The sequence below is a fragment of the Melanerpes formicivorus genome, unplaced genomic scaffold (assembly GCF_026170545.1).
Source record: "Melanerpes formicivorus ecotype bairdi unplaced genomic scaffold, bMelFor1.0.p_v2 SCAF_43, whole genome shotgun sequence".
In the NCBI taxonomy this organism is placed as follows: Eukaryota; Metazoa; Chordata; class Aves; order Piciformes; family Picidae; genus Melanerpes; species Melanerpes formicivorus.
The window spans coordinates 1,296,760-1,319,670 of record NW_027142395.1 but is presented as its reverse complement, the minus strand read 5'-3'; the positions used below and the strand labels follow the sequence as shown (position 1 = coordinate 1,319,670).

The window sequence follows — 22,911 nt, the reverse complement described above, 5'->3', positions numbered from 1 at the left end:
CTGTACTTTTTGTTATCCTCCAAATCACAAGTCTTTAATTCTGCACACTGAAACAATCACTGAATCACAGAATGCGGTGAATTGGAAGGGACCTCTAGAGGTCATCTAGTCCGCAGTAAGCAGGGACATCCACCTGTATCTAGTGGAGTCCCTCAGGGGACAGTACTGGGGCCAGTACTATTCAATATATTCATCAATGACTTGGATGAGGGCACCAAGTGCACTGTCAGCAAAACTGGGTGGAGTGGCTGGCACATCAGAGGGTTGTGCTGCCATTCAATGGGACTTAGGCTGGAGAGATGGGGAGTAATTGAATGAAGTTCTACAAGGGCAAGTGTAGAGTCTTGCATATGGGAAAGAACAACCCCATGGATCAGTATAGGTTGGGGACTGACCTGCTGGAGAGCAGTGAAGGGGAAAAGGATTTGGGGGTTCTAGTGGATGGAAGGTTGACCATGAGCCCACAATATGCTCTTGTGGCCAAGAAGGCCAATGCCATTCTGGGGTGTATTAGAAGGGCTCTAGTTAGTAGATTGAGAGAGGTTCTCCTCCCTCTTTACTCAGCTCTGGTGAGGCTGCATCTGGAACGCAGTGTCCAGTTCTGGGCCCCTCAGTTTAAGAAGGACAGGGAACTGCTTGAAAGAGTCCAGTGCAGAGCCACAAAAATGATTAAGAGAGTGGAACACCTCTCTTATGAGGAGAGACTGAGGGAGCTGGGGCTCCTCAGCTTGGAGAGGAGGAGACTGAGGGATGACCTCATTAAAGTTTATAAATATGTAAAGGGTTAGTGACAAGGGGGTGCAGTCAGGCTCTTCTTTGTGATGCCCAGTGACAGGACAAGGGGTAATAGGTGGAAACTGGGGCATAGCACCTTCCATGTAAATGTGAGGAAAAATGTGTTCAGTGTGAGTGTGACAGAACACTGTAATGGGCTGCCCAGGGGAGTTGTGGAGTCTCCCCCTCTGGAGATATTCAAAACCTGCCTGGATTGTTCCAGTGTGACCTGGTGTAGGTGATCCTGCTCTGGCAGGGGTGTTGCACTAGATGATCTGTCGAGGTCCCTTCCTGCCCCTAACATTCTGTGATTCTGTGATCAGGCAGAACAGGATCTCCCCTCCAGTGCACTTGGTAATGCACTTTATTTTCTGCTTTTAAATGCATCATGGAGCAGAGATTCCAGCACTTCTTTTGAAATCTCTGGCCACAGACTGAGATACCAGTGTAAGGCAGCATTTATTTTCCCAATCTTACGCTATCATCCTGAAAGTTCCTTAATTTTTCAGTTTTTCTAATCATATCTGAATGTGCATCAGCCACACCATGCTCCCTTTCATCTAAAATGCACTCGAAGCAACATGAGTAAACTGTAGCTTTGATTGAACTCCAAGCAACATGAGTAAAATTGTAGCTGTGAAGTACACAATGCCAAACGTTATATTCCAGCCATAGTCTCATCAAATCATTGTGGACAACAGTATTTGCTCAGTTCATGACCCAGTGTCTGAGCTACACGTGATAACTCCCAGAGTCCTGGTGACTCAGCTCACAGAGCAGCTTCCACCAGATATTTAAGCAGTAATGACATGGGCAGAGTTCTGCTAATTTGAGGGCTGTAACAAAGGTTAGATTCAAAGATTGCTCTGTCGAATTCCTCTTTATAATGTGATTATTAAATAACAACCCTGAAAAACATTGGTGTATCAAGGCCATTTATCAGCAAGCAAGTTGGCTCCTTCACTTGCAGACAGTAGATGTGTGCCACAGCCTCTGAAGGACAGCACCATGGAAAAATTATGAAACAAACAAACAGGCTCTCCATTTTAATGTTATACATACAGTTCTTCAGCTCAGAGTGCTTAAGCTCTGCTCCTCTAGTGCATCTTTATTCATCTTATGTACCAACTCCTTGAAGGAAAGCTACTCTGTACGCTTGTGTATTTTAACACAGTGCGAAAAGAATAACAAGCCTTAGCAAGGCACTTGAGTAACACTTCAGCCCTTAACTTTTTACTTGAGAATTTCTAACTTTCATTAATTTTCCACTGAACACTTCTTTCTACAACATGGGAGCATGCAGCAGAAGGTTTCTTCCTGTTACTTAAAACTAAAGGTTTACACTTCAGGGAAAGTACATAGCACTAGAAATGCTGTTTAAATGGATAATCAAGACATTGTTTTCAGTACAGACACACTTCCATTCGTTACAGGCTGCCTTTCTTTTATGAAAATATTTTTTCAGCACCAGGATCATCAAACAGAAAACTTTTCTTTCTTTTATTAACCAAAACCTGCTTAGGGAATTTCAGAATCTATTGACTCTATGAAGTGTTAAATCAGATAATCAAATTAGGTTTAGGGTTATTCATCCCACATCTGGCCACAGCAGTATCACCCTAAACTGCAAGCAGCAGTGTGAAAAATTTGCCCTACCTGGGATTTCAAACACTACCCATCACCTACACTCAACTAACTCCTCTTTTTTTTTTTTTTTGGACCCATGCGTTTCCTTAATACAAGGTGTGAGCTGAGTCCAGACTAAGCAAAAAAACCCTGTCCCTAATTCTGGAACACAACCACACCTAAAAGACCAGTAAACAGGAAATAGCCTTGAGTTGTGAAGTGTTATACATATCTCAAGGTAGCCAGCTATTATTTCAGCAGTAGGAAGGGAAGGCAAGAACTCAGTTCTGCTGCTCTGGATGCTCACCCATTGCCACTGTGAGGGCAAAGAAATGGTGGGTGAAATGTTTTATTGTACGTGAAAAACAAGCAAACATCATTGGTAATCAATATTAGCAAGGTGACTTAAAGATAAAAAGTTGAATTCTGCTCATTGTTGCAAAGATTAATAAAGGGAACTTCTCTTAGGCCACACCTTGAGTCCTGTGTCCAGTTCTGTGTTCAGTTTCCTCAGTTTAGGAAAGATGCTGACTTGCTGGAATGTGTCCAGAGAAGGGCAACAAACATGGGGAGGGGTCTAGAGCACACGCCCTGTGACGAGAGGCTGGGGGAGCTGGGGTTGCTTAGCCAGGAGAAGAGGAGGCTCAGAGGAGACCTTATTGCTGTTTACAACTCCCTGAAGGGAGATTGTAGCCATGTGGGGGTTGGTCTCTTCTCCCAGGCAACCAGCACCAGAACAAGAGGACACAGTCTCAAGCTGCACCAGGGAAGGTTTAGGCTGGATGTTAGGAAGAAGTTCTTCATAGAAAGAGAGATTGGTCATTGGAATGTGCTGCCCAGGGAGGTCGTGGAGTCACCATCACTGGAGGTGTTTAAGAAGAGACTGGATGGGGTGCTTGGTGCCATGGTTTAGTTGATTAGATGGTGTTGGACTTAATGATCTCTAAGGTCTTTTCTGGTTAATTTCTCTCTTTTCTCTCTTCTCTCTTCTCTTCTCTTCTCTCTTCTCTTCTCTTCTCTTCTCTTCTCTTCTCTTCTCTTCTCTTCTCTTCTCTTCTCTTCTCTTCTCTTCTCTTCTCTTCTCTTCTCTTCTCTTCTCTTCTCTTCTCTTCTCTTCTCTTCTCTTCTCTTCTCTTCTCTTCTCTTCTCTTCTCTTCTCTTCTCTTCTCTTCTCTTCTCTTCTCTTCTCTTCTCTTCTCTTCTCTTCTCTTCTCTTCTCTTCTCTTCTCTTCTCTTCTCTTCTCTTCTCTTCTCTTCTCTTCTCTTCTCTTCTCTTCTCTTCTCTTCTCTTCTCTTCTCTTCTCTTCTCTTCTCTTCTCTTCTCTTCTCTTCTCTTCTCTTCTCTCTGACTCCCAACCTGTGCATTACTACGAAGTCAGATCTGCCTCTGTGTGATATGTAAGGTGGCAAAGGGAGGTGCTATCATACATTCATCCCTGATAAGTTTTAACTTTTGCCATGAAAAATGCATCACAGTTCAAAACAATGCACTGCTTTTGTAAATCAGCACCTGAACTCAACTAGGCATGCCAACTCCAAAAGCCTGCTTTGGTTTGGCTTGCTAGATACCCAAGAACTACAAAAACATACTCATGTTGAACACAAGTACTATTTCCAAATAACAGCTGACTCACAAAGTACCCTGGTGATACGTCTGCAGAAAATAAGCAGATGACTCATGTCTGTAAATTCCTGAAAGTACCAATAGACCCCTTGCTTAGTCATCTTTTGCTTGGATGCTGGGTTCATGAGCTCTGTAAACTATAATGAGCGATCTAGCTCTTAGTACAACTCTCTCTTCCTTTTTTTCTTCACTTCTAAATAGTGCAAATTATCTCCCTAAAAATAACTTCATCTATGTAAGTGAGTCACTTCAACTAGCAAGCTTATACAAGTCATGCAGCAATATTTGGTTATGAAGGTAAAAATCCTGCTGTCAAACTCAGATTTAAAATGAAAATTATGTCAGAGGAAGTCCCATTTGCCCCTTCTCTCACAGAAATAGAAACATTTCCTTTGGAAAATTTAAACAATTAGCTCATTCAGGAAAGTAAAGCTTTCTAATTCGGTTCTATGCTCAAAGTAATTTAATCCTGATGATTTCTTACTTTGGCTCTCTTAAGCATTGCACTGTTAATGTAAGAGGAGCTCAAAGAAGCAGACTGGTGAAAGAGGCAAACACCACAGTGAAATACTGCCTTCTCCTGCGTTACAATTTACAGATCATTTTTTAAGAGGCAAGTTTTAGAAAGCCACAGTGTGAAAAAAATCATGTCTTTATGAAAGCTCTACATGAGAAGAACTTGGAAGGCTGTTTTGGGTAATTAAGCATTGAGTAAATTCTTCAGTGATTGAACTCTAATTTTCCCACACAGTTCATAAGAAAGCAAAAGAAAAAGGACTTGCTTGCTGAGAATGAGTCATACCGTAAAGAAACTTAATTACAGCTTATAAATAGTTGAAGTTGCTCTCTTTTTGAAACACAAGAAACTATTGAGAAGTAACAAAAATTTGCTTCTCTTGACTTAGTTAGCATTTCATGTATACATATATTCAAAACAGCTACCCTAAAGCAAAAATCCTGATTCATTAATGTAACGAAAAAAATGGTGCAATCAATCAGTAAGGCTTAGTTGTTCATTTTCTTAAAGAATAATCATACTGAGATCTGGAACAGGTCACCTATTTTTTTTAAGCTATGTCAACAACTATAGAGTTGCTTTAAACACCCTTTTTAACTCTAAAATATTATCTTTACCATCTCATTTTATAGCTTTCTTAAACAGGGCATGAAATGTGGCAGGGATGTCTTGGCAAAAGCATATATCAGGGTTTCTGGAGGAAAAATCATAGCATCATAGAATCAGTCAGGGTTGGAAGGGACCATAAGGATCATCTAGTTCCAACTCCCCTGCCATGGGCAGAGACACCTCACACTATGTCAGGCTGGCCAGAGCCTCATCCAGCCTGGGCTTAAACACCTCCAGGGATGGGGCCTCAACCACCTCCCTGGACAACCCATTCCAGGGCTTCACCACTCTCATGGGGAAGAACTTCCTCCTCACATCCAGTCTGAATCTTCCCACCTCCAGCTTAATTCCATTCCCCCTAGTCCTATCACTAACACTGAGAAGTCCCTCCCCAGCCTTCTTGTAGGCCCCCTTCAGATACTGGAAGGCCACAATTAGGTCACTTCAGAGCCTTCTCTTCTGCAGACTGAACAGCCCCAACTCTTTCAGTCTGTCCTCATAGGAGAGGTGCTCCAGCCCTCTGATCATCCTCGTGGCCCTTCTCTGGACACCTTCCAGCACCTCCACATCCCTCTTGTACTAGGGACTCCAGAACTGGACACAGTACTCCAGGTGGGGTCTCACCAGAGCTGAGTAGAGGGGGAGAATCATCTCCCTCGACCTGCTAGCCACACTTCTCCTGATGCAGCCCAGGATCTGATTGGCTTTGCAGGCTGCAAGTGCACATTGAGAGCTCATGTTGAGCCTCTTGTCCACCAGCACCCCCAAGTCTCTCTCCTCAGGGCTGCTTTCCAGCCAGGCACTGCCCAGCCTGGATTTGTGCCTGGGATTGCCTCGACCCAGATGCAGGACCCTGCACTTGCTCTTGTTGAATCTCATGAGGTTGGCTGCCTCCAGCCGTCAAGGTCCCTCTGGATGGCCTCCCTTCCCTCCAGCGTGTCTGCTGCACCACACAGCTTGGTGTCATCAGCAAACTTGCTGAGGGTGCACTCAATGCCACTGTCCATGGCACCCACAAAGATGTTGAATAAGACAGGTCCCAGGACTGATCCCTGAGGGACTCCGCTTGTCACTGGCCTCCACTGGGACATGGAGCCATTGACAGCCACTCTTTGGGTGCGGCCATCAAGCCAGTTCCTTATCCATCTAGTGGTCCACCCATCAAACCCATGTGTCACCAGTTTGGAGACCAGGACGTGGTGACAGTGTCAAAGGCTTTGCAAAAATGCTGAGAAGTATAAGGCAGGCTTATCACAGTGCTCCTCTCCTAGGTTTTAAGTATTTCAAAACAGTAAGTATTCTAAGAAAAGGCAAAACAAAACCGTGGTTGAAATGGATGCTGACCACACAAATATTTCAAAGGACTTAGATGGCAATATTTAGAAAATTTTCCATATACTGTTTTCCTATTCTAGAGAAAAGGTTTATTCATCCTCTGCAATGCACTGGATAAACTTAGATATTTGTTTTCACAGAAGTGAATGCTACACAACGTTTGAAGGCTTGGATGATACTTATACTGGTTATCTTATTAACCTTTTGGATGACTGAATCTGATGCAGTTTATTGAGCCTGTAATTTGTTTTTGCACTCAAACACTGCCTGATCAGGATATTTTATTGCTAAGATTTCCAATTCTACAAGATTTCATTGTCTGCACAACCTTAATGCAGTCTTTCCTTGCTTTATAGAGCAGCCTTCAATACAAGACAACATAGCATTCTTTCCAGGTCAGTTCTCAGGGTGGACAGAGCTGGCCAAAAGAGATATTGCTCTGGTTTCTGCCATCTGACAGATACCCCTCAGCATTTATTTACTGCTACACTGAAGCCTTACTCTGATTAAGTATCTGCTCTTTCCTGCATAAGCTTTTCAATGTGAGGATTCTAATCACGTTGGAATATAAATAAAATATAAATATTAAAATATATAATATATAAAAGAAATATAATATATAGTTATAATTATAAATATAGAATATTTAAAATATAATAGCTACATAAAATATGTAAAAAAAAAGTAAATTAAAAAAATCACAGCATCTTCATGAGTTCAGAGACTACTTAGGGGTTTTAGAAAAGGAATGAATGAACAAGGAAAGGACAGTCAGCTTTGTCTGCTGATGCTGGGTGCCAGCCTTTGGGACTCAGTTCTTCTAAGATGTAATAGAAGGCAATAAGCCACACAGCCAAACACAACTCCTTCCAACACTGGCAGTTGCAGGAGGTCCTACAGAGTCAACAATTACTGGACATGCAAAAAATTTTCAATTAGTTCACCAGAAAAACAAGAAGGATACAGGAAAGTTGTGCTAAATCCAACCCTCCAGAGAACACTGAACAATCTTAGCCTGATACTATCTGTTTTCTTCCTGCAATCTCCTGACTCAATCCTCACTTATCATCCAACTTTGGCCAGACTGTCTCTGCATTCAAATACTTCTGACGAAGTCACTCATGGAAACAGGAAACAAATCCCAGGCTGCAGCACAGTCTCTCATTACCATACATTCATCATCTTTCTGCATGTCTTCCTTTTTTTTTTTTTTGTTCACTGATTTTCGTATTCTCTCTGCCTTTACTTACAACTAAGCTCATACTGCTGGGAAAACCAACCTGTGCATTTGAATGCACTACCTTAGGCTGAAAAATTCCTTAACCTCACAGCCCTCCAGTCTTCATGATGTGTTAATATGAATGAGACCCATGTGAATTTACAATGCAACTTGGTGATAACACAGATATAATATATAATGCTCCTTACACATCTGTCAAGCTCTACTGTAAAAAGAAAAGTTCCTGTCGGTTTTCTGCCATGACTTCTCCTATGGGAAAGCTGTTTGAGACAGCCTCTACGATGGGTAAAAAATCTTGAGTTAACTTCAGGGGAAATCTTCACTTTCTACATAGAAATTACAGTACAGGAAGCCTTTCAGGAATCAGACTGAGCACTGTACCTACTGAGAAACCTGAACAGATTCAGCCACAAGCATTTTGGAGACTGTAGTGGCTAGACAAAATCTATGCAGGGCAAGGTTTCAGGCTATTTCACCTAGTAAATCTTTCCTTGACTCTTCTGTGTTGAAGGTCTTTAGCCTACATTCTACTGTCAATTAAAAAAGAAAGAAAAAAGAAAGGGTGAATTGGGCTCACAACACACAGAGAATTGAATTACAAAATGCCACAGCCATCCTGCCTTGATGTGTGATGATGTGGTCTTGCAGGAATGACAGAGCAAGGATGACAAATAGTATATCAAATGGCATGAGTGTGGGCCTTTAGGTTAACAGAGCACAGTCACAGGAATTCCAATTTGTTACGTTATTAGGGCTAACACCAGGTTATTCGCAGGGAGAGGCCATTTTGAAGTCAACATGTCAACACTTCCAATGTGACACAAAAAGCTGTTTATGAAGTTGCAGCTGAGAAACTTACTGCATTTTGGTAATCACAGCTGGTTTTGAAATAATTAGGTCTGCTCTTGCTATGGGAAATACCGACAACATCAGGATAGCGAACACTTGTGTAATAAATGACTAAGAGGTGTTACATACAAAATACTTCCAAATAAATACAGTGAAAATCCAAGTAAACACTATGGGGAAAAAACAGCAACAGTTGCATCAGTTATATAGAATAGAATAGAATAGAATAGAATAGAATAGAATAGAATAGAATAGAATAGAATAGAATAGAATAGAATAGAATAGACCAGACCAGACCAGACCAGACCAGGTTGGAAGAGACCTTTGAGATCATCGAGTCCAACCTATCATCCAACACAAATCAATCAAACTATGGCACCAAGCAACCCATCCAGTCTCTTCCTAAACACCTCCAGGGATGTTGACTCTACCACCTCCCTGTGCAGCACATTCCAATGGCCAATCTCTTTCTATGAAGAATTTCTTCCTAACATCCAGCCTAAACCTCCCCTGGTGCAGCTCAAGACTGTGCCTTCTTGTTCTGGTGCTGCTTGCCTGGGAGAAGAGACCAACCCCCATCTGACTACAACCTCCCTTCAGGGAGTTGTAGACAGCAAGAAGGTCTCCCCTGAGCCTCCTCTTCTCCAGGCTAAGCAACCCCAGCTCCCTCAGCCTCTCCTCACAGGGCTGTGCTCCAAACCCCTCCCCAGCTTTGTTGCCCCTCTCTGGACACCTTCCAGCAACTCAAAATCTCTTCTAAACTGAGGGGCCCAGAACTGGACACAGGACTCAAGGTGTGGCCTAACCAGTGCTGAATATATCAACTGACTGTACAATGCTAAAACAATGGAAGATAAACACTGAAATGTGATAGTAATAATGGAAAAATGGCAATATTTGGGATTATGAGAATTTATATGAATATATGAAAATCATAGATCCTTGCTCTGTACTGGGAAATAGGTCTAGCCACAGAACAGCTCACTAAGGAGACAGTTCTGTAACTGCATTTGTATAATGACTGTTCCTTAAAAACAAAAGGTCTTCTTGACCTACATCATCAAACACAACATTCAAGAATGCGAAGAGAGCCCACTGAGACTTTTGAAGAGAGGGTTATTAGAAGATCATTAGGAAGAATACAGCTGGGTTAAAAAACAAGTAAAATGTTAAGGAACCTTTTCTTCAGCACAGGTTTAATGCATTACCTCCAGAACATGAGTAGGCTGACAGCAGATACTGAAAGTGCTGGCAAATGTCCAGTTTGCAGTAATTTTGGTGATGTTCATTGTGACTCTAAAATTGTTTCCTTGGATGAAAGAATATAATTTTCATTGCTTTGGTAAGACCTCACCTGGAGTACTGCATCCAGCTCTGGTGCCCTCAACACAAGAATGACATGGACCTGATGGAGTGGGTCCAGATGAGGGCCATGAAAATTATCAGGGAGCTGGAACACCTCTCCTACAAAGACAGGCTTGGGAAGCTGGGGTTGCTCAGCCTGGAGAAGAGAATGTTCCAGGGAGACCTAATAGCTGCCTTCTAGTACCTGAAGGGGGCCAACAAGAAGGCTGGAAAGGGACTGTTTACAAAGGCCTGTAGTGGTATGATGAAGGGCAATGGTTTCAAATTAGAGAAGAGCAGATTTAGACTGGATGTTACAGAATACAGAACTAACCAGGGTGGAAAAGACCTTTGAGATCATCAAGTCCAACCTATCACTCAACACAATCTAATCATCTAATCCATGGCATAAAATGCCTCATCCAGTCTCTTTAAACACTTCCAGTGATGGTGACTCCACCATCACCTTTAGGAACAAGTTCTTTATCGTAAGGGTAGTGGAACACTGGAAGAGGTTGCCCAGGGAGGTAGTCGAGGCCCCACACTTGGCCATTTTCAAGGTCAGGCTTGAGAGGGCTCTGAGCAACCTGATCTAACGGAGGATGTCTCTGCTCACTGCAGGGGGGTTGGACTAGATGACCTTTGGAGGTCCCTTCCAACCCAAACCATTCTATGTGTGAAGAAGTTCTTCACAGAGAGAGTTGTTAGCTGTTGGAATGGGATGTCCAGGGAGGTGGTGGGTCACCTTCCCTGGAGGTATTCAAGAGGGGATTGGATGTAGCACATGATGCCATGGTTTAGTAGTCCTGAGGTGTAGGGTGACAGGTTGGACTTGATGATCTTTGAGGTATCTTCCAACCTTATTGATTCTATGATTCTATGATTATTGCCCCCTCCCCCCCCTTTTTAATATATTTTTTTAACCAGACCCAAATGACTTTCAGTTATTGTCAAAACAGGCTAAATTTGAAAAAAAAGTACTGATTCTTCTTCTTAACAAATTTTTGCACCAACAGTACATCTTAGGACACCACATCTATGGAAATGGCAACCTTTGGTTCCAGTACTCTTAAAGATTCCTGAAGAATGGAAAAAATTAATTGTGATGGGTTAAGCCATTTCAACACATTAGAGAAAGCAGATTTGCTTACCTGTGGATTTCACTGAGACTAGAATGAATTTATCACTTAATTTTCTTTGGTTTGGATTTTCAGTTTTCTTTTGTTGTTAATATGAAGTGTGTAACTCATTTTTATATGATGAGAACTGCACCACACTACTGTACCTATCGTGGAGTTGCCATTCGACTGACAATAAAACCTATAATACAGTTGAGGCACCAGTGGAAACTATATTTACAATACTGCTCTTTTGGTTTTCTTTCAACACAGGTAGATAACATGGATGACATGGTTGTAAAAATACCCCATGTCTTTATCAGAGCCTGTATCTTTCTTTTTGAGTACCCTATCCTTTACACAAAAAACAGCATTAAGAAAAAACAAGTGACACAAGTAGTCTAAGTACCTTAAGTTACAGTCCTGTGCTGCAGAAAGAGTGTCTAATTCTTTGTTTAGTCTTAGAGAGGAATTAAGTAACCAATCAAATCAGATACACTTCAAGGAGTTCCCAGCTTTGTGGTCAAAGAACATGGAAAAGTGATGTAGCTCAACCCAAAAACTGCTTTAATGAAGTCTTCTTGCTTTGGAGTGTCATCAGCTATCTCAGCTATGTCATAATCTTTTGGACTTTTACAGCAAGACTGGACTATCGCCTAAAAATATCCCGTGTGGTATCTCAGAACCCTCTATCGAGCACAAAGAAATGGCATAATGGCCTCAGAGGTCTAATTTCTGTAACCACGATTATCTTAATTAAAGTAAAGGCATTTTATTTTTACTTCACTAGCTTCAGCTAGTGACATTATTTCACTTTATTTTTACTTCAGATTCTCAAAGCTCTTCATTCCCTCCCCCTTCCGTTTTTATTTCCTTTTATTGTTTCTGCTGTAACAGTTTCTATAGTAACTTCTCTAAGTGCTGATGAGATTGATGCTACTAAAAGCTGCCTCTTCTCCATCTGAATTGATTGAAGCTTATATTTTAAATACAGTTGCAGTTATTATGGGTGTAAAAAGCAAACTTGCAAACCTTTCTTGGCACAGGCTGGTGATCATTGCATGTAACTGGTGGAGAAAACGTGAAAACTTTTCCTCTGCTTTCCCACTGCAGAGATGAACTGCTAAATGCTGAGAAGTTTCACATTACCTTCCAGCAGAACAGGAAGACTTTCCTAAGCATGTTTTCACCTATGAAGCTGCTGGGCAAAACCACTGGCTTTTCACAGAATCACAGAATCACCAAGGTTGGAAGAGACCTCAATGATCATCAAGTCCAACCTGTCACCCAACACCTCATGACTAAACCATGGCACCAAGTGCCACATCCAATCCCCTCTTGAACACCTCCAGTGATGGTGACTCCACCACCTCTCCGGGCAGCACATTCCAATGGCTAACAACTCTCTCTGTGAAGAACTTTCTCCTCACCTCCAGCCTAAACTTCCCCTGGTGCAGCTTGAGACTGTGTCCTCTTGTTCTGGTGCTGGTTGCCTGGGAGAACAGACCAACCCCTTCCTGGCTACAACCTCCCTTCAGGTAGTTGTAGACAGCAATACAGTCTCCCCACTTCATCAGGCTTATGAGGCTTGCAAGTAAGTTAATTTTCTTGTTTAAATTGCTGCCTGGGATTTGAAGGGAAACTGATGTATTGTATTCTCATCTGTGATCATTGTGGCATTATCCTGCAGGTCAGGAAGACCCTTTGCCAACACAAAGGACTTCTGCTGACAGGCACGCTATCCTGTTCTTTCAAGCTCTGCTCCACAGAGGCTTACAGCTTTCAAATCACAATGCAGTGTAACCCTGCTTGACCCAACTAAACCACAGAAGATATTTTTAAAGCTAGACTGAAATCTGTGTTACAGCTATACAGGCCCATGGCTTTTCCCCACTCAGGAACCATTTACCACTTTTGCCATTGAAGCCACTTTTCACGGTTCTAAGGGCTTATCCTTCTACTGCTTTTCACAACCTAAAGAACAAGTTTGTAGAGTATATCCTTTCAAGCCATGCTTTCTAGAATAGCAGCCATTTTGGTGCCCTCTTGTGAATACCCAGGCAAGATAAGACAGTGGGATCAAAACCTTAATCATCAGAGAGTAGACTGGGCCATTCAATGGTCCTGCTCACAGCAAATGGTCCTGAAGAAGGGCCCATGATCACCTCTTTCAAGTTCAAGAATGGTCCACCCTAATAATCAGAAAGTCAAGTAACAACAGCAGGAGGTCTACATGGATGAACAAGGAGCTCTGAACAAAACTCAAAAATGCAAAAAGGAAGCATGAGTTGTGGCCACTGAGCATCCAGATTGGGTTGGGAACATCAAATTTCACTTGGAGTGGCCCTTGAGAAGGGTTGGAGCACCACTCCCATGAGAACAGGCTGAAAGATTTGGGGCTGTTCAGCCTGGAGAAGAGAAGGCTCTGGGAAGACCTTAAAATTACATTTCAATATCTGATGGGGACCTACAGGAAGACTGGGGAAGGAATGTTTAGAAGGGCTTGTAGCAATAGGAACCAGGTAGATTTAGGTTGGACATAAGGAGGAAGTTCTTTACAGTGAAAGTGGTAAAATACTGGAACAGGTTGCCCAGAGATGTGGTTGAGGACCTATCCCTGGAGATATTCAAGGTCAAACTTGATGGGGCCCTGAGATATCTGATCTAGTTGGAAATGTCCCTGCTCACTGCAGGTGGGGCTGGACATGATGACCTTTGAGGGTTCCTTCCAATGCAATGAATTCTGTGAGTTGAATCTCTCAAGGGGAGTTAAGGACAAGATGGGCTACCACAGGAACTAAGGAAAATGTGAGACTGCTACTGAATCGGGCAAGGGAACTGGTGACATAAAAGCAGCTTAAGCACTCCCTCCTTTCCCCACTGCATACATGTAATCATTTTTGTGACCAGTTCCATCCCTAAAGCAGGGTGTATTTCTTACGATTCAAAAGCAAATGGTATTTTTCTATTTCATAAAAGCCATACAGCAGTCACCTTTGGGTGCCACTGATGTGTCACGTGTGGATTCGTTAAATAAGTTACCTTTGGTGACAAAGTAATTGTCATTAGGTAGAAAGAGGGGAAGATAGCAAAGAGGGATTCAGAAAAATCTCTTTTTTTGATGCAGCTCTTATTTCTAGAAATCTCATCTCTAATACTCCCATCAAGCTCTGTATCATTCTCTTTCTTTCCTGAAAGTATTGCCTGGTACTGAACCCAAGACTGATGCACATGAAACCAATGTTCATGATCTCCTTTCTAGACTGGAAAGAAAATATTTGTTTTCTACTTGCTCCATGAGCAATTTTCAACTTGCTGTATCCCATACCTTTAATGTATTTGTCACCCTACATAAAAACTATCTGTGAGCAGAGCAGAACAGAACAGAACAGAACAGAACAGAATAGAATAGAATAGAATAGAATAGAATAGAATAGAATAGAATAGAATAGAATAGAATAGAATTAACCAGGTTGGAAAAGACCTTTGAGATCATTGAGTCCAACCTATCAACCAACACCATCTAATCAACTAAACCATGGCACCAAGTGCCTCATCCAGTCTCTGCTAAACACCTCCAGTGATGGTGACTCCACCACCTCCCCGGGCAGCACATTCCAATCACTCTTTCTTTGCAGAACTTCCTCCTAACATCCAGCCTAAACCTTCCCTGGTGTAGCTTGAGACTGTGTCCTCTTGTTCTGGTGCTGGCCACCCAGGAGAAGAGACCAACCCCCACCTGGCTACAGGCTCCCTTCAGGTAGTTGTGGAAAGCAATAAGGTCACCCCTGAGCCTCCTCTTTTCCAGGCTAAACAACCCCAGCTCCCTCAGCCTCATGTAGACACAAGACACAAGACACGTAACAGTAAGTACCACACTCTGTACTCAAGGCCCAACTTGGTTAATGAATTTTTGTGACCCAATTAATTTTTCTCAAAAGTTGAGTGGATAAAATAGAATTATACCCCTTCTATATCTCACATATATTTTCTGACAATGTCCAAGTATATGTGCCCTTATACTTGGGCACATACTAGTAGCACTCTAGATATATCTATTAGATAAGAAAAAGTAGCATTTCCCACTTCTGAACAGGGTGATTTTGTGAGCCGTTATTACAAAACCTTTCATTCTATTGGTTAAAGTGCTCATAGTTCCTGGAAGAGCATCAATTAATGTCTACAGCAACATACTACTGTTTCAAAGGTATGGCAAATATATGCATTTCTCAGAAATGAAAAATGTAATAGCCACAGCAAAGTGACAATTAAAATGACTCTGCCAGTCCACTCACGTCAGGCCATCATAAAACACCTGTAAAACCTAATGCCTATCACAACAGTTGTTTCCTGTTCGCTGCTGTTCATACCAAGTTTTACATACTGCCCTGTGTCCATTCTCCCTTTTTAACCAAAATTATAAATATGAACCTAAACCCAGTTTATACTGAGTGACATGATCACAAAATGAACTGAAAGACAGGAAAAAAAGGAAAAGAAAACTTCTGCTTTCAGGTTCACTTGCACTCATTAGGAATATTTAAGTATGGAAAATCTCATTCAGCTCATGTACAAGTAAATACCCAGGGTGGAATCAAAAGAACATGATGTTTAATGTAGTCTTAATGACAAATATGAAATTACCAGTTTTCAATACAAATTTCCAACTAAATCTAGCTGGCAGTATCCCTTGGAAATAAAGGAGGAAAATATACTAAGGAAAAAAAAAAAAAGATCAGCAAAAGGCCAATTAATTTTCCAATTGCTGCAATTCAGCTCTGGAATTCACCCCTGCCTATGCTTAGGTAAGTGCAGAACTGTGTGCCTGTCACTCAGGCTACTTTTCCATCACATTGCCTGATCCACAGCACTTAAGAGCCTATCTGCAGCTTTCATTGACTTCAGATCAGCAATACACACCCCACTCCACAGGAAATAACACAGAATGATTTGTTTTGTGGTGATTAAAACATAAAATGTTTGGAAGAGACCCCTCTGCTCTACTTATATTTTGCAGAGGCAGGATGACATATAGTCAGGAACTTTCAAGACCAGATTAAGAGAAATACATTGTACTGACTAAAAGCACTGAGAGTCAGAGAGGAAGACTTCCTTGTGAGAGACATCTGCTTGCTGAATAGTCAAAAAATTACTCCTACGCATCAGGTCCGAATGGCTTTTGATTTCTGCCAGTCAGTTTTACATCACTGGGACTTTGTTAATCTCCAGTTTCTCATTTGAGAACAAAATGACATCAATTCAAACCACCTGAGTTGACTGCACTGGCACAAACAGTTCTGCTGACAAAACTGCACAGATAGCAATATTCAAACAAGAACACATCAGAAGCTGACACTGATGACTCGCACCTAAGAACCCTGAATTGAGAAGTGGGTGTCTGCCTGAAGTCTGACAGGTATAACCTCCTATAACCTAATTAACACTCTAGGCCTCTTGCTTGTGTCTTTCTCATATGTAAAACCTCCTTGCTGAGATGCTGCCTATTTCTGATCTGCTTAATGACAGAGGTAGCCACATAAGTGCATGGATAGTTAGCGAGGATGGACAAAAAGCTACTTCAGTGAGCACTCCTGTAGCAAGACAGCTTGTTAACTAACTGTCACTTTTACATGACCAGCACTTTGGACCTCTTGTGTCACTGGTATTTCCCAACACAGAAGCTGAAATCCCTTAGTTAGCCAAGGTCAGTGGCAGCAATTGTTCCCACTGATTTCACCTAAGTGTGGGATATTATAGGAACTTAAGATACAAATGCTAACAGCTTCCATAATTCTGTTCCTCTTGTTCAGTGAAACAAATCTTTTTCAGTTTCATATCTATCCCTTTCAAGACATCTCTAACAAAAACCCACTAACATAAGCATTGTTTCATTTGCTATTGCAACTGGTCCAACTTCTGTTGATCTCCTTTGTGCTGAGAATCTGAGTATCTTGTAAGACAAAAAATTAATCTTTGAGAAGCCTATATACAGGTTGCTTTGGAGTCCTGTTCTTGTGTCTATACCAGTAAGACTACTTAATTCTTAATTGTGCACAGACATGTAAGTTGTGTTTATATTTACATACAGTATAAATACACAGAATGTATGCAGGAACAAGAATATGAGGAAATATCTATCACCAAAAACTTATCATAGCTGGTTTATAAACAAGGGAAAGAGATCAGTAGTATATTGAAGTTTGTTTACAAAGCTTCATACTGAGACTTACTAATGAACAGTATCAGTATCACATACAGTAACCCTAATGATTAATGATTTCCTCTTCCATGTGGATGCATGAAAGTCTCTGAATGTTTATTTCTTCCATCATATATCTGAAAGAACAGTTTTAATTTTTAGAACTAAACCACTAAAGCAACAGCTCTTTGAGCTAATATAACAACTTCAGCAGCTACATTAATCTAATGATTAAGTTTGCAATTAGGTAGCTCTTCTGTGTTTTAAGGTAGAATGGGTAGACTTTGCCCTTCATTCTGTAATTGCTACACAATCAATATTTTTTGATAAGTGCACTTGTTCTGAGGTTACTGGGCTTTGGCAATCCAGAACTACTCTCCTCTTTCCCTCCTCTCATCTTTAACTCATTTTACTCATTGAAAGCATTCTAAATAGCTCCACTTTACTTCTAATGTGTGTTGCTTCCTAGTTTCCAAACAAGTTTGCGACTTTGAATGCAAACAGTTGCAAAATTTGAAGTTATTCCTTAAATCTCTGAATGCATCTTCTAAAGGAAATGCAACTCGCAATCTCACTGAAACCTAAAACTTTAAGCAAGATTAAAAGGCGAGTCAAATTGACTGTAGCTCCTTTCATTTGATTGGCCATAGTGCTGTTACTGTACACTGACCTATTTATTCTCTGAATACTTTCTCTGCATACCACAGCAAATACAGAAAGTGGAACAGTTTTCAACTTATGGCTATCTCTCCGAGACATTTTATTAGACGCTTGCTAAATATTCAACTGTAATATACATAGTTATGTCAGTGGTTAAGAGATGAAAGCCTACATTACTTCACTCAGGAAATTAAGTACAGGTTTCAGTCCTTTCATTGGAATATCCTTCAGTGCACGGAACATCAATGCTCTTGCAGTGGATTGTTCAAAGGGCTGATGCAAGGGCTTACACAGCTAAGACACTGTGTGATTTCTAAGGCCACAGGATTATTACACAGTGATAAACTATTCAGTTTTAATTGAAGCTTTTGTGTCAGTTAAATTGAGCACTCCGAATATTGCACAGTTAAAAACTGCTCTGGTATTTAACAGACATTTCAGTTTTGGTTCCCCTGAAATCTGCTTCAACATCTATTAAGTTATATACCCTACAGCCACAAGCATATACAGAGGAATTTTAACACAGACAAAATTAAGCCAAACCTACTGGGGAGTAACAAAGATAGGAAGTTTTCAAGAAGTTTGTACATAAAAAAGTATCGTCTCCTACAAGAAAGTTGTGACAATTCTCAGTAGTAGTTGAAGAGTAAGTGAAGATGCAAGAGGGACAGCTGTGTTTTGGTTTTTTTTTCCCTACAATGTAAATCATACTAACATGACAGAAGTTTTCTAATTTCAAGTTTGAGTTTTCTAGACCTTTTATGGTCATTAATGTCTGGAACTCTTAGGTGATGATATGAATAGAATAGAATTAGAATAGAATAGGGTAGGGGGTAGGGTAGGGTAGGGTAGGGTAGGATAGGATAGGGTAGGATAGGATAGGATAGGATAGGATAGGATAGGATAGGATAGGATAGGATAGGATAGGATAGGATAGGATAGGATAGGATAGGATAGGATAGGATAGGATAGGATAGAAGTTAACCAGGTTGGAAAAGACCTTTGAGATCATCAAGTCCAACCTATCATGCAGCACCATCTAATTAACTAAACCATGCCACCAAGCACCCCACCCAGTCTCTTCCTAAACACCTCCAGTGATGGTGACTCCACCACCTCCCTGGACAGCACATTCCAATGGCCAATCTCTCTTTCTAGGAAGAACTTCTTCCTAACATCCAGCCTAAACCTCCCCTGGTGCAGCTTGAGACTGTGTCCTCTTGTTCTGGTGCTGGTTGCCTGGGAGAAGAGACCAACCCCCACCTGGCTACAACCTCCCTTCAGGGAGTTATAGACAGCAATAAGGTCTCCCCTGAGCCTCCTCTTCTGCAGGCTAAGCAACCCCAGCTCCCTCAGCCTCTCCTCATAGGGCTTGTGCTCCAAACTCCTCACCAACTTTGTTGCCCTTCTCTGGACATGTTCCAGCAACTCAACATCTTTCCTAAACTGAGGAGCCCAGAACTGGACACAGGACTCAAGGGGTGGCCTAACCAGTGCTGAGTACAGGGGCACAATGACCTCCCTGTGCCTGCTGGCCACACTGTTCCTGATGCAGGCCAGGATGCCATTGGCCTTCTTGGTCACTTGGGCACACTGATGGCTCATGTGCAGCCTACTGTCAACCAGCACCCCCAGGTCCCTCTCTGCCTGGCTGCTCTCCAGCCATTCTGACCCCAGCCTGTAGCACTGCATGGGGGTTGTTGTGGCCAATGTGTAGAACCCGGCACGCTGAAGTGTTCAATAAAAAGTTCGGTGAGATAATTCTTCATGATTTCTAATAAAACTCAGGGTGAAGGACTTCTCTGAACAACAACAATCTCCACACTTGTTTCTTTAAAAAACTCCATGACAAATGTCTATGATGTCATGAAGATTTCATCGGTTTTCCATATGAAAAGTGAGCTTACAGTCAGAAATGACATATTCAGAAACAATCCAGTGCTACCAAACACCCACATTGCAGCTGTCCAGATTGCACTTTAATTATTTGAAACAAAGATGAGAATTGCAAGAGTTAAAAGGTAACAAGATTGAACTTCCCCAGTCTGAAATACTTGTGATAGTTCTGAATTTCACCTTACCACAAGGAAAAGTAATAATTGCTATGTAAGTTAACATGCATGAGGTTGTAACAAAGCCATACAAATTCCTACATGAAGTAATTCCTATGTATTTATTTACAAATGTCTTACTTTGAAAGTAATACAATCTTGATTGAAAACCATCACATGACAGCAAATCTAGCTACAGACTGTAGCAAACAGTTTTAAGACAGTTTTTGCCCACGCAGTTTCAGTCTAGGATTAAATTTTGGCTCCCAAAGACAGTACAGTATTATTCCTAATTTGATGTATTTTCCCTACAATAAAGTGTCTTTATTATCACTATCAGTGCATTAACTCCAGAGAAAGAAGAGAAGAGAAGAGAAAAGAGAAGAGAAGAGAAGAGAAGAGAAGAGAAGAGAAGAGAAGAGAAGAGAAGAGAAGAGAAGAGAAGAGAAGAGAAGAGAAGAGAAGAGAAGAGAAGAGAAGAGAAGAGAAGAGAAGAGAAGAGAAGAGAAGAGAAGAGAAGAGAAGAGAAGAGAAGAGAAGAGAAAAGAGAAGAGAAGAGAAGAGAAGAGAAGAGAAGAGAAGAGAAGAGAAGAGAAGAGAAGAGAAGAGAAGAGAAGAGAAGAGAAGAGAAGAGAAGAGAAGAGAAGAGAAGAGAAGAGAAGAGAAGAGAAGAGAAGAGAAGAGAAGAGAAGAGAAGAGAAGAGAAGAGAAGAGAAGAGAAGAGAAGAGGCTGGAAAAGACCTTTGAGAAATACAGTAGGTTTTAGGTATTCCCAGGTTCTATATAGCTTTGGTCTGCATTTCTGATGCTTTCGATAGGACAAGTTACAACTGCGAATTTAATCTTCAGCCATACTAGCAGAAAACCTTCCCAGCATGCTTTTGGCATTCAGTAAAACAAGCAGCATGCTATCAATGAGGATCCTCTCCCCCTCTCCAAATACAAGGAGGATTTTGTGTTTTCAAAGTGCCATAGTCCCATTAAAAATACATTAAACACTGGATAAAAATAGCTAAAACTTTTAAATTGTTTCCTGTAAGTGTATTTTTTCCCTTTTGAACTTGTATCTTCAAGAGGATAGAAATTTATGCCTGAGGCAATACTCACTGTGAACAAGGAAGCAAAAGTCTTTCCACATCAGCAACAGAGTAAGCTTTGTGAAGCCTTCTGCATCATATTCCACCACACCACTACCAAAGAAAGAAGAAACAAACAAATACAATTTTTACCTTCCATTCACTCTAATACTGAATGATAAATATGTAAATTCTGTACCATAAGGATTGGGGTTGTTTTGTTTGTTCACAAACGTTAAGTACTTGCCTTATTTATTGGTAGCTACAATTTTCTAGCTAAATGAAAATTAAACTTTTAATCTTATTTATGATGTGACACTGAAATTTCCGACTGGAAGGAAGGTCGTATTTGGGTATATAAATACACTTTAGAATGAAAGAACTGCAAATGCATTTGCAGTAGTAACAGTAACATCTGGCTCACTGGAGAGGACTCATGAACTACCTCACGTGAGATAAAATTATTGGCACACCTGGGCCATTTCTACACTGTCGTTTTCTCCAAAGAAAATGAAGTATCTTAATTTCATCAGGACTGAGCTTGCATCAGTTCTCTATCTACTCATATGTCCAGCTTCAGTTGCTGTCATTTAGGTACAGTTGGATAAAATATTTGAGTGCATTCTAGAAGCCAGCTGCCTTCCCATCCTCACTGAGAGATCTGAAGGGCTCCCCAAAATCCACGTCATTTGGCATCAATAGTCAGAAGCAGAAATCGTTTCCTCACGTTAAGGTAAGGCACTGTCACTATCTTCTGTACTCTTCTTCAAGTCAGGATTTAGGTGGGAAACCAAATACACTTCACAGTGCCAAGGCATGCACAGAATCACAGGATATTAGGGGCTGGAAGGGACCTCAAGAAATCATCTAGTCCAACCCCATTGCCAGAGCAGGATCACCTATACCAGGTCACACAGCAACTCATCCAGGCAGGTCTTGAATATTTCCAGAAAGAGAGACTCCACAACCCCCCTGGGCAGCCTGTTCCATCATTAGTTGACTTGTGTAGCTAGTACATCCTCATGCCAGGCCATGGACCTTGGAATTCTGGTGAGAATTCAACATGACCTGACAGCCCTTTCCCTCTCCAGACAAGAAAACGCTTGGCAGTGGGAGCAGCTGGCCTCCCAGTCCTGCCTTTACTCTGAGCAGTGGTTTCTGGCTCCTGTAAAGCTTATAACTGTACCCACTTCCCCATCCTCCCACTTCAATCACTGCCTACTACTGTAAGGCCTTTCCAGTAACTTGTTCAGAAATAGGCACATTCCTTTTGCACAAGAAAAAAAGTCTCTATATTGTCCTCTTCCCATCATCAAAGTAAGTGGCACAGAATTGAAATAACACCAAACTTCTTTCCATTACTGATACAGAGAGACAATCTACACTCATCATTTTGTGAGAAATGACCAGATTTCATCTCATCCTGTGGCTAGCAGTCCTACAACCAAAAATCATGTGCAGAAAAGCAACGCTTTCCCCCATGCTAGAGAAAATAGTGTATGATAAGAAAACTTACGTGCCAAAGTGACTCAGGAAAGCTGCAATATACTCTCTTCTTTTATGGTATCCCTGAATAACATATTGTACCTTAAAAAAGAAAGAAGCAAATTCAGTGTTATAAAAAGATGAAAAAAGCCAATGCTCCAAATTTGTCATGTATTCCTTGTTAAAGAAGATTTATGTTTGACATGATAGCAGCTCTGAATCCTATATTTAGCTTGCATGATTTCCCTAAAAAAATAATCCTAAAATGCCTTTAAAACAAAAAAGAAAATCTTGTAAAGAAATCCCTTCATTCACTTCTGAGTGAAACTTGGTCTTTCACAATATACTGTTTAACTGTGCAAGGTAAAGCAAGAAGAGAAATGCGTGACCTTGACTTGCTGAAG

General features: G+C 41.2%; 1 protein-coding gene across 2 annotated transcripts in view; it reads right to left on the bottom strand.

The window, feature by feature from the left end:
- Positions 1–22,911, bottom strand: part of BABAM2 (BRISC and BRCA1 A complex member 2) — a 216,650-nt gene that overhangs the window by 25,024 nt on the left and 168,715 nt on the right. For both annotated transcript variants that reach the window (XM_068158815.1, XM_068158814.1), the window contains exons 9-10: positions 22,539–22,609; positions 21,054–21,136 (exon numbers count right to left, since the gene is read on the bottom strand). In XM_068158815.1, coding sequence (XP_068014916.1) covers positions 21,054–21,136; positions 22,539–22,609 — 154 coding nt within the window. The remainder of the gene's footprint in view (positions 1–21,053; positions 21,137–22,538; positions 22,610–22,911) is intronic.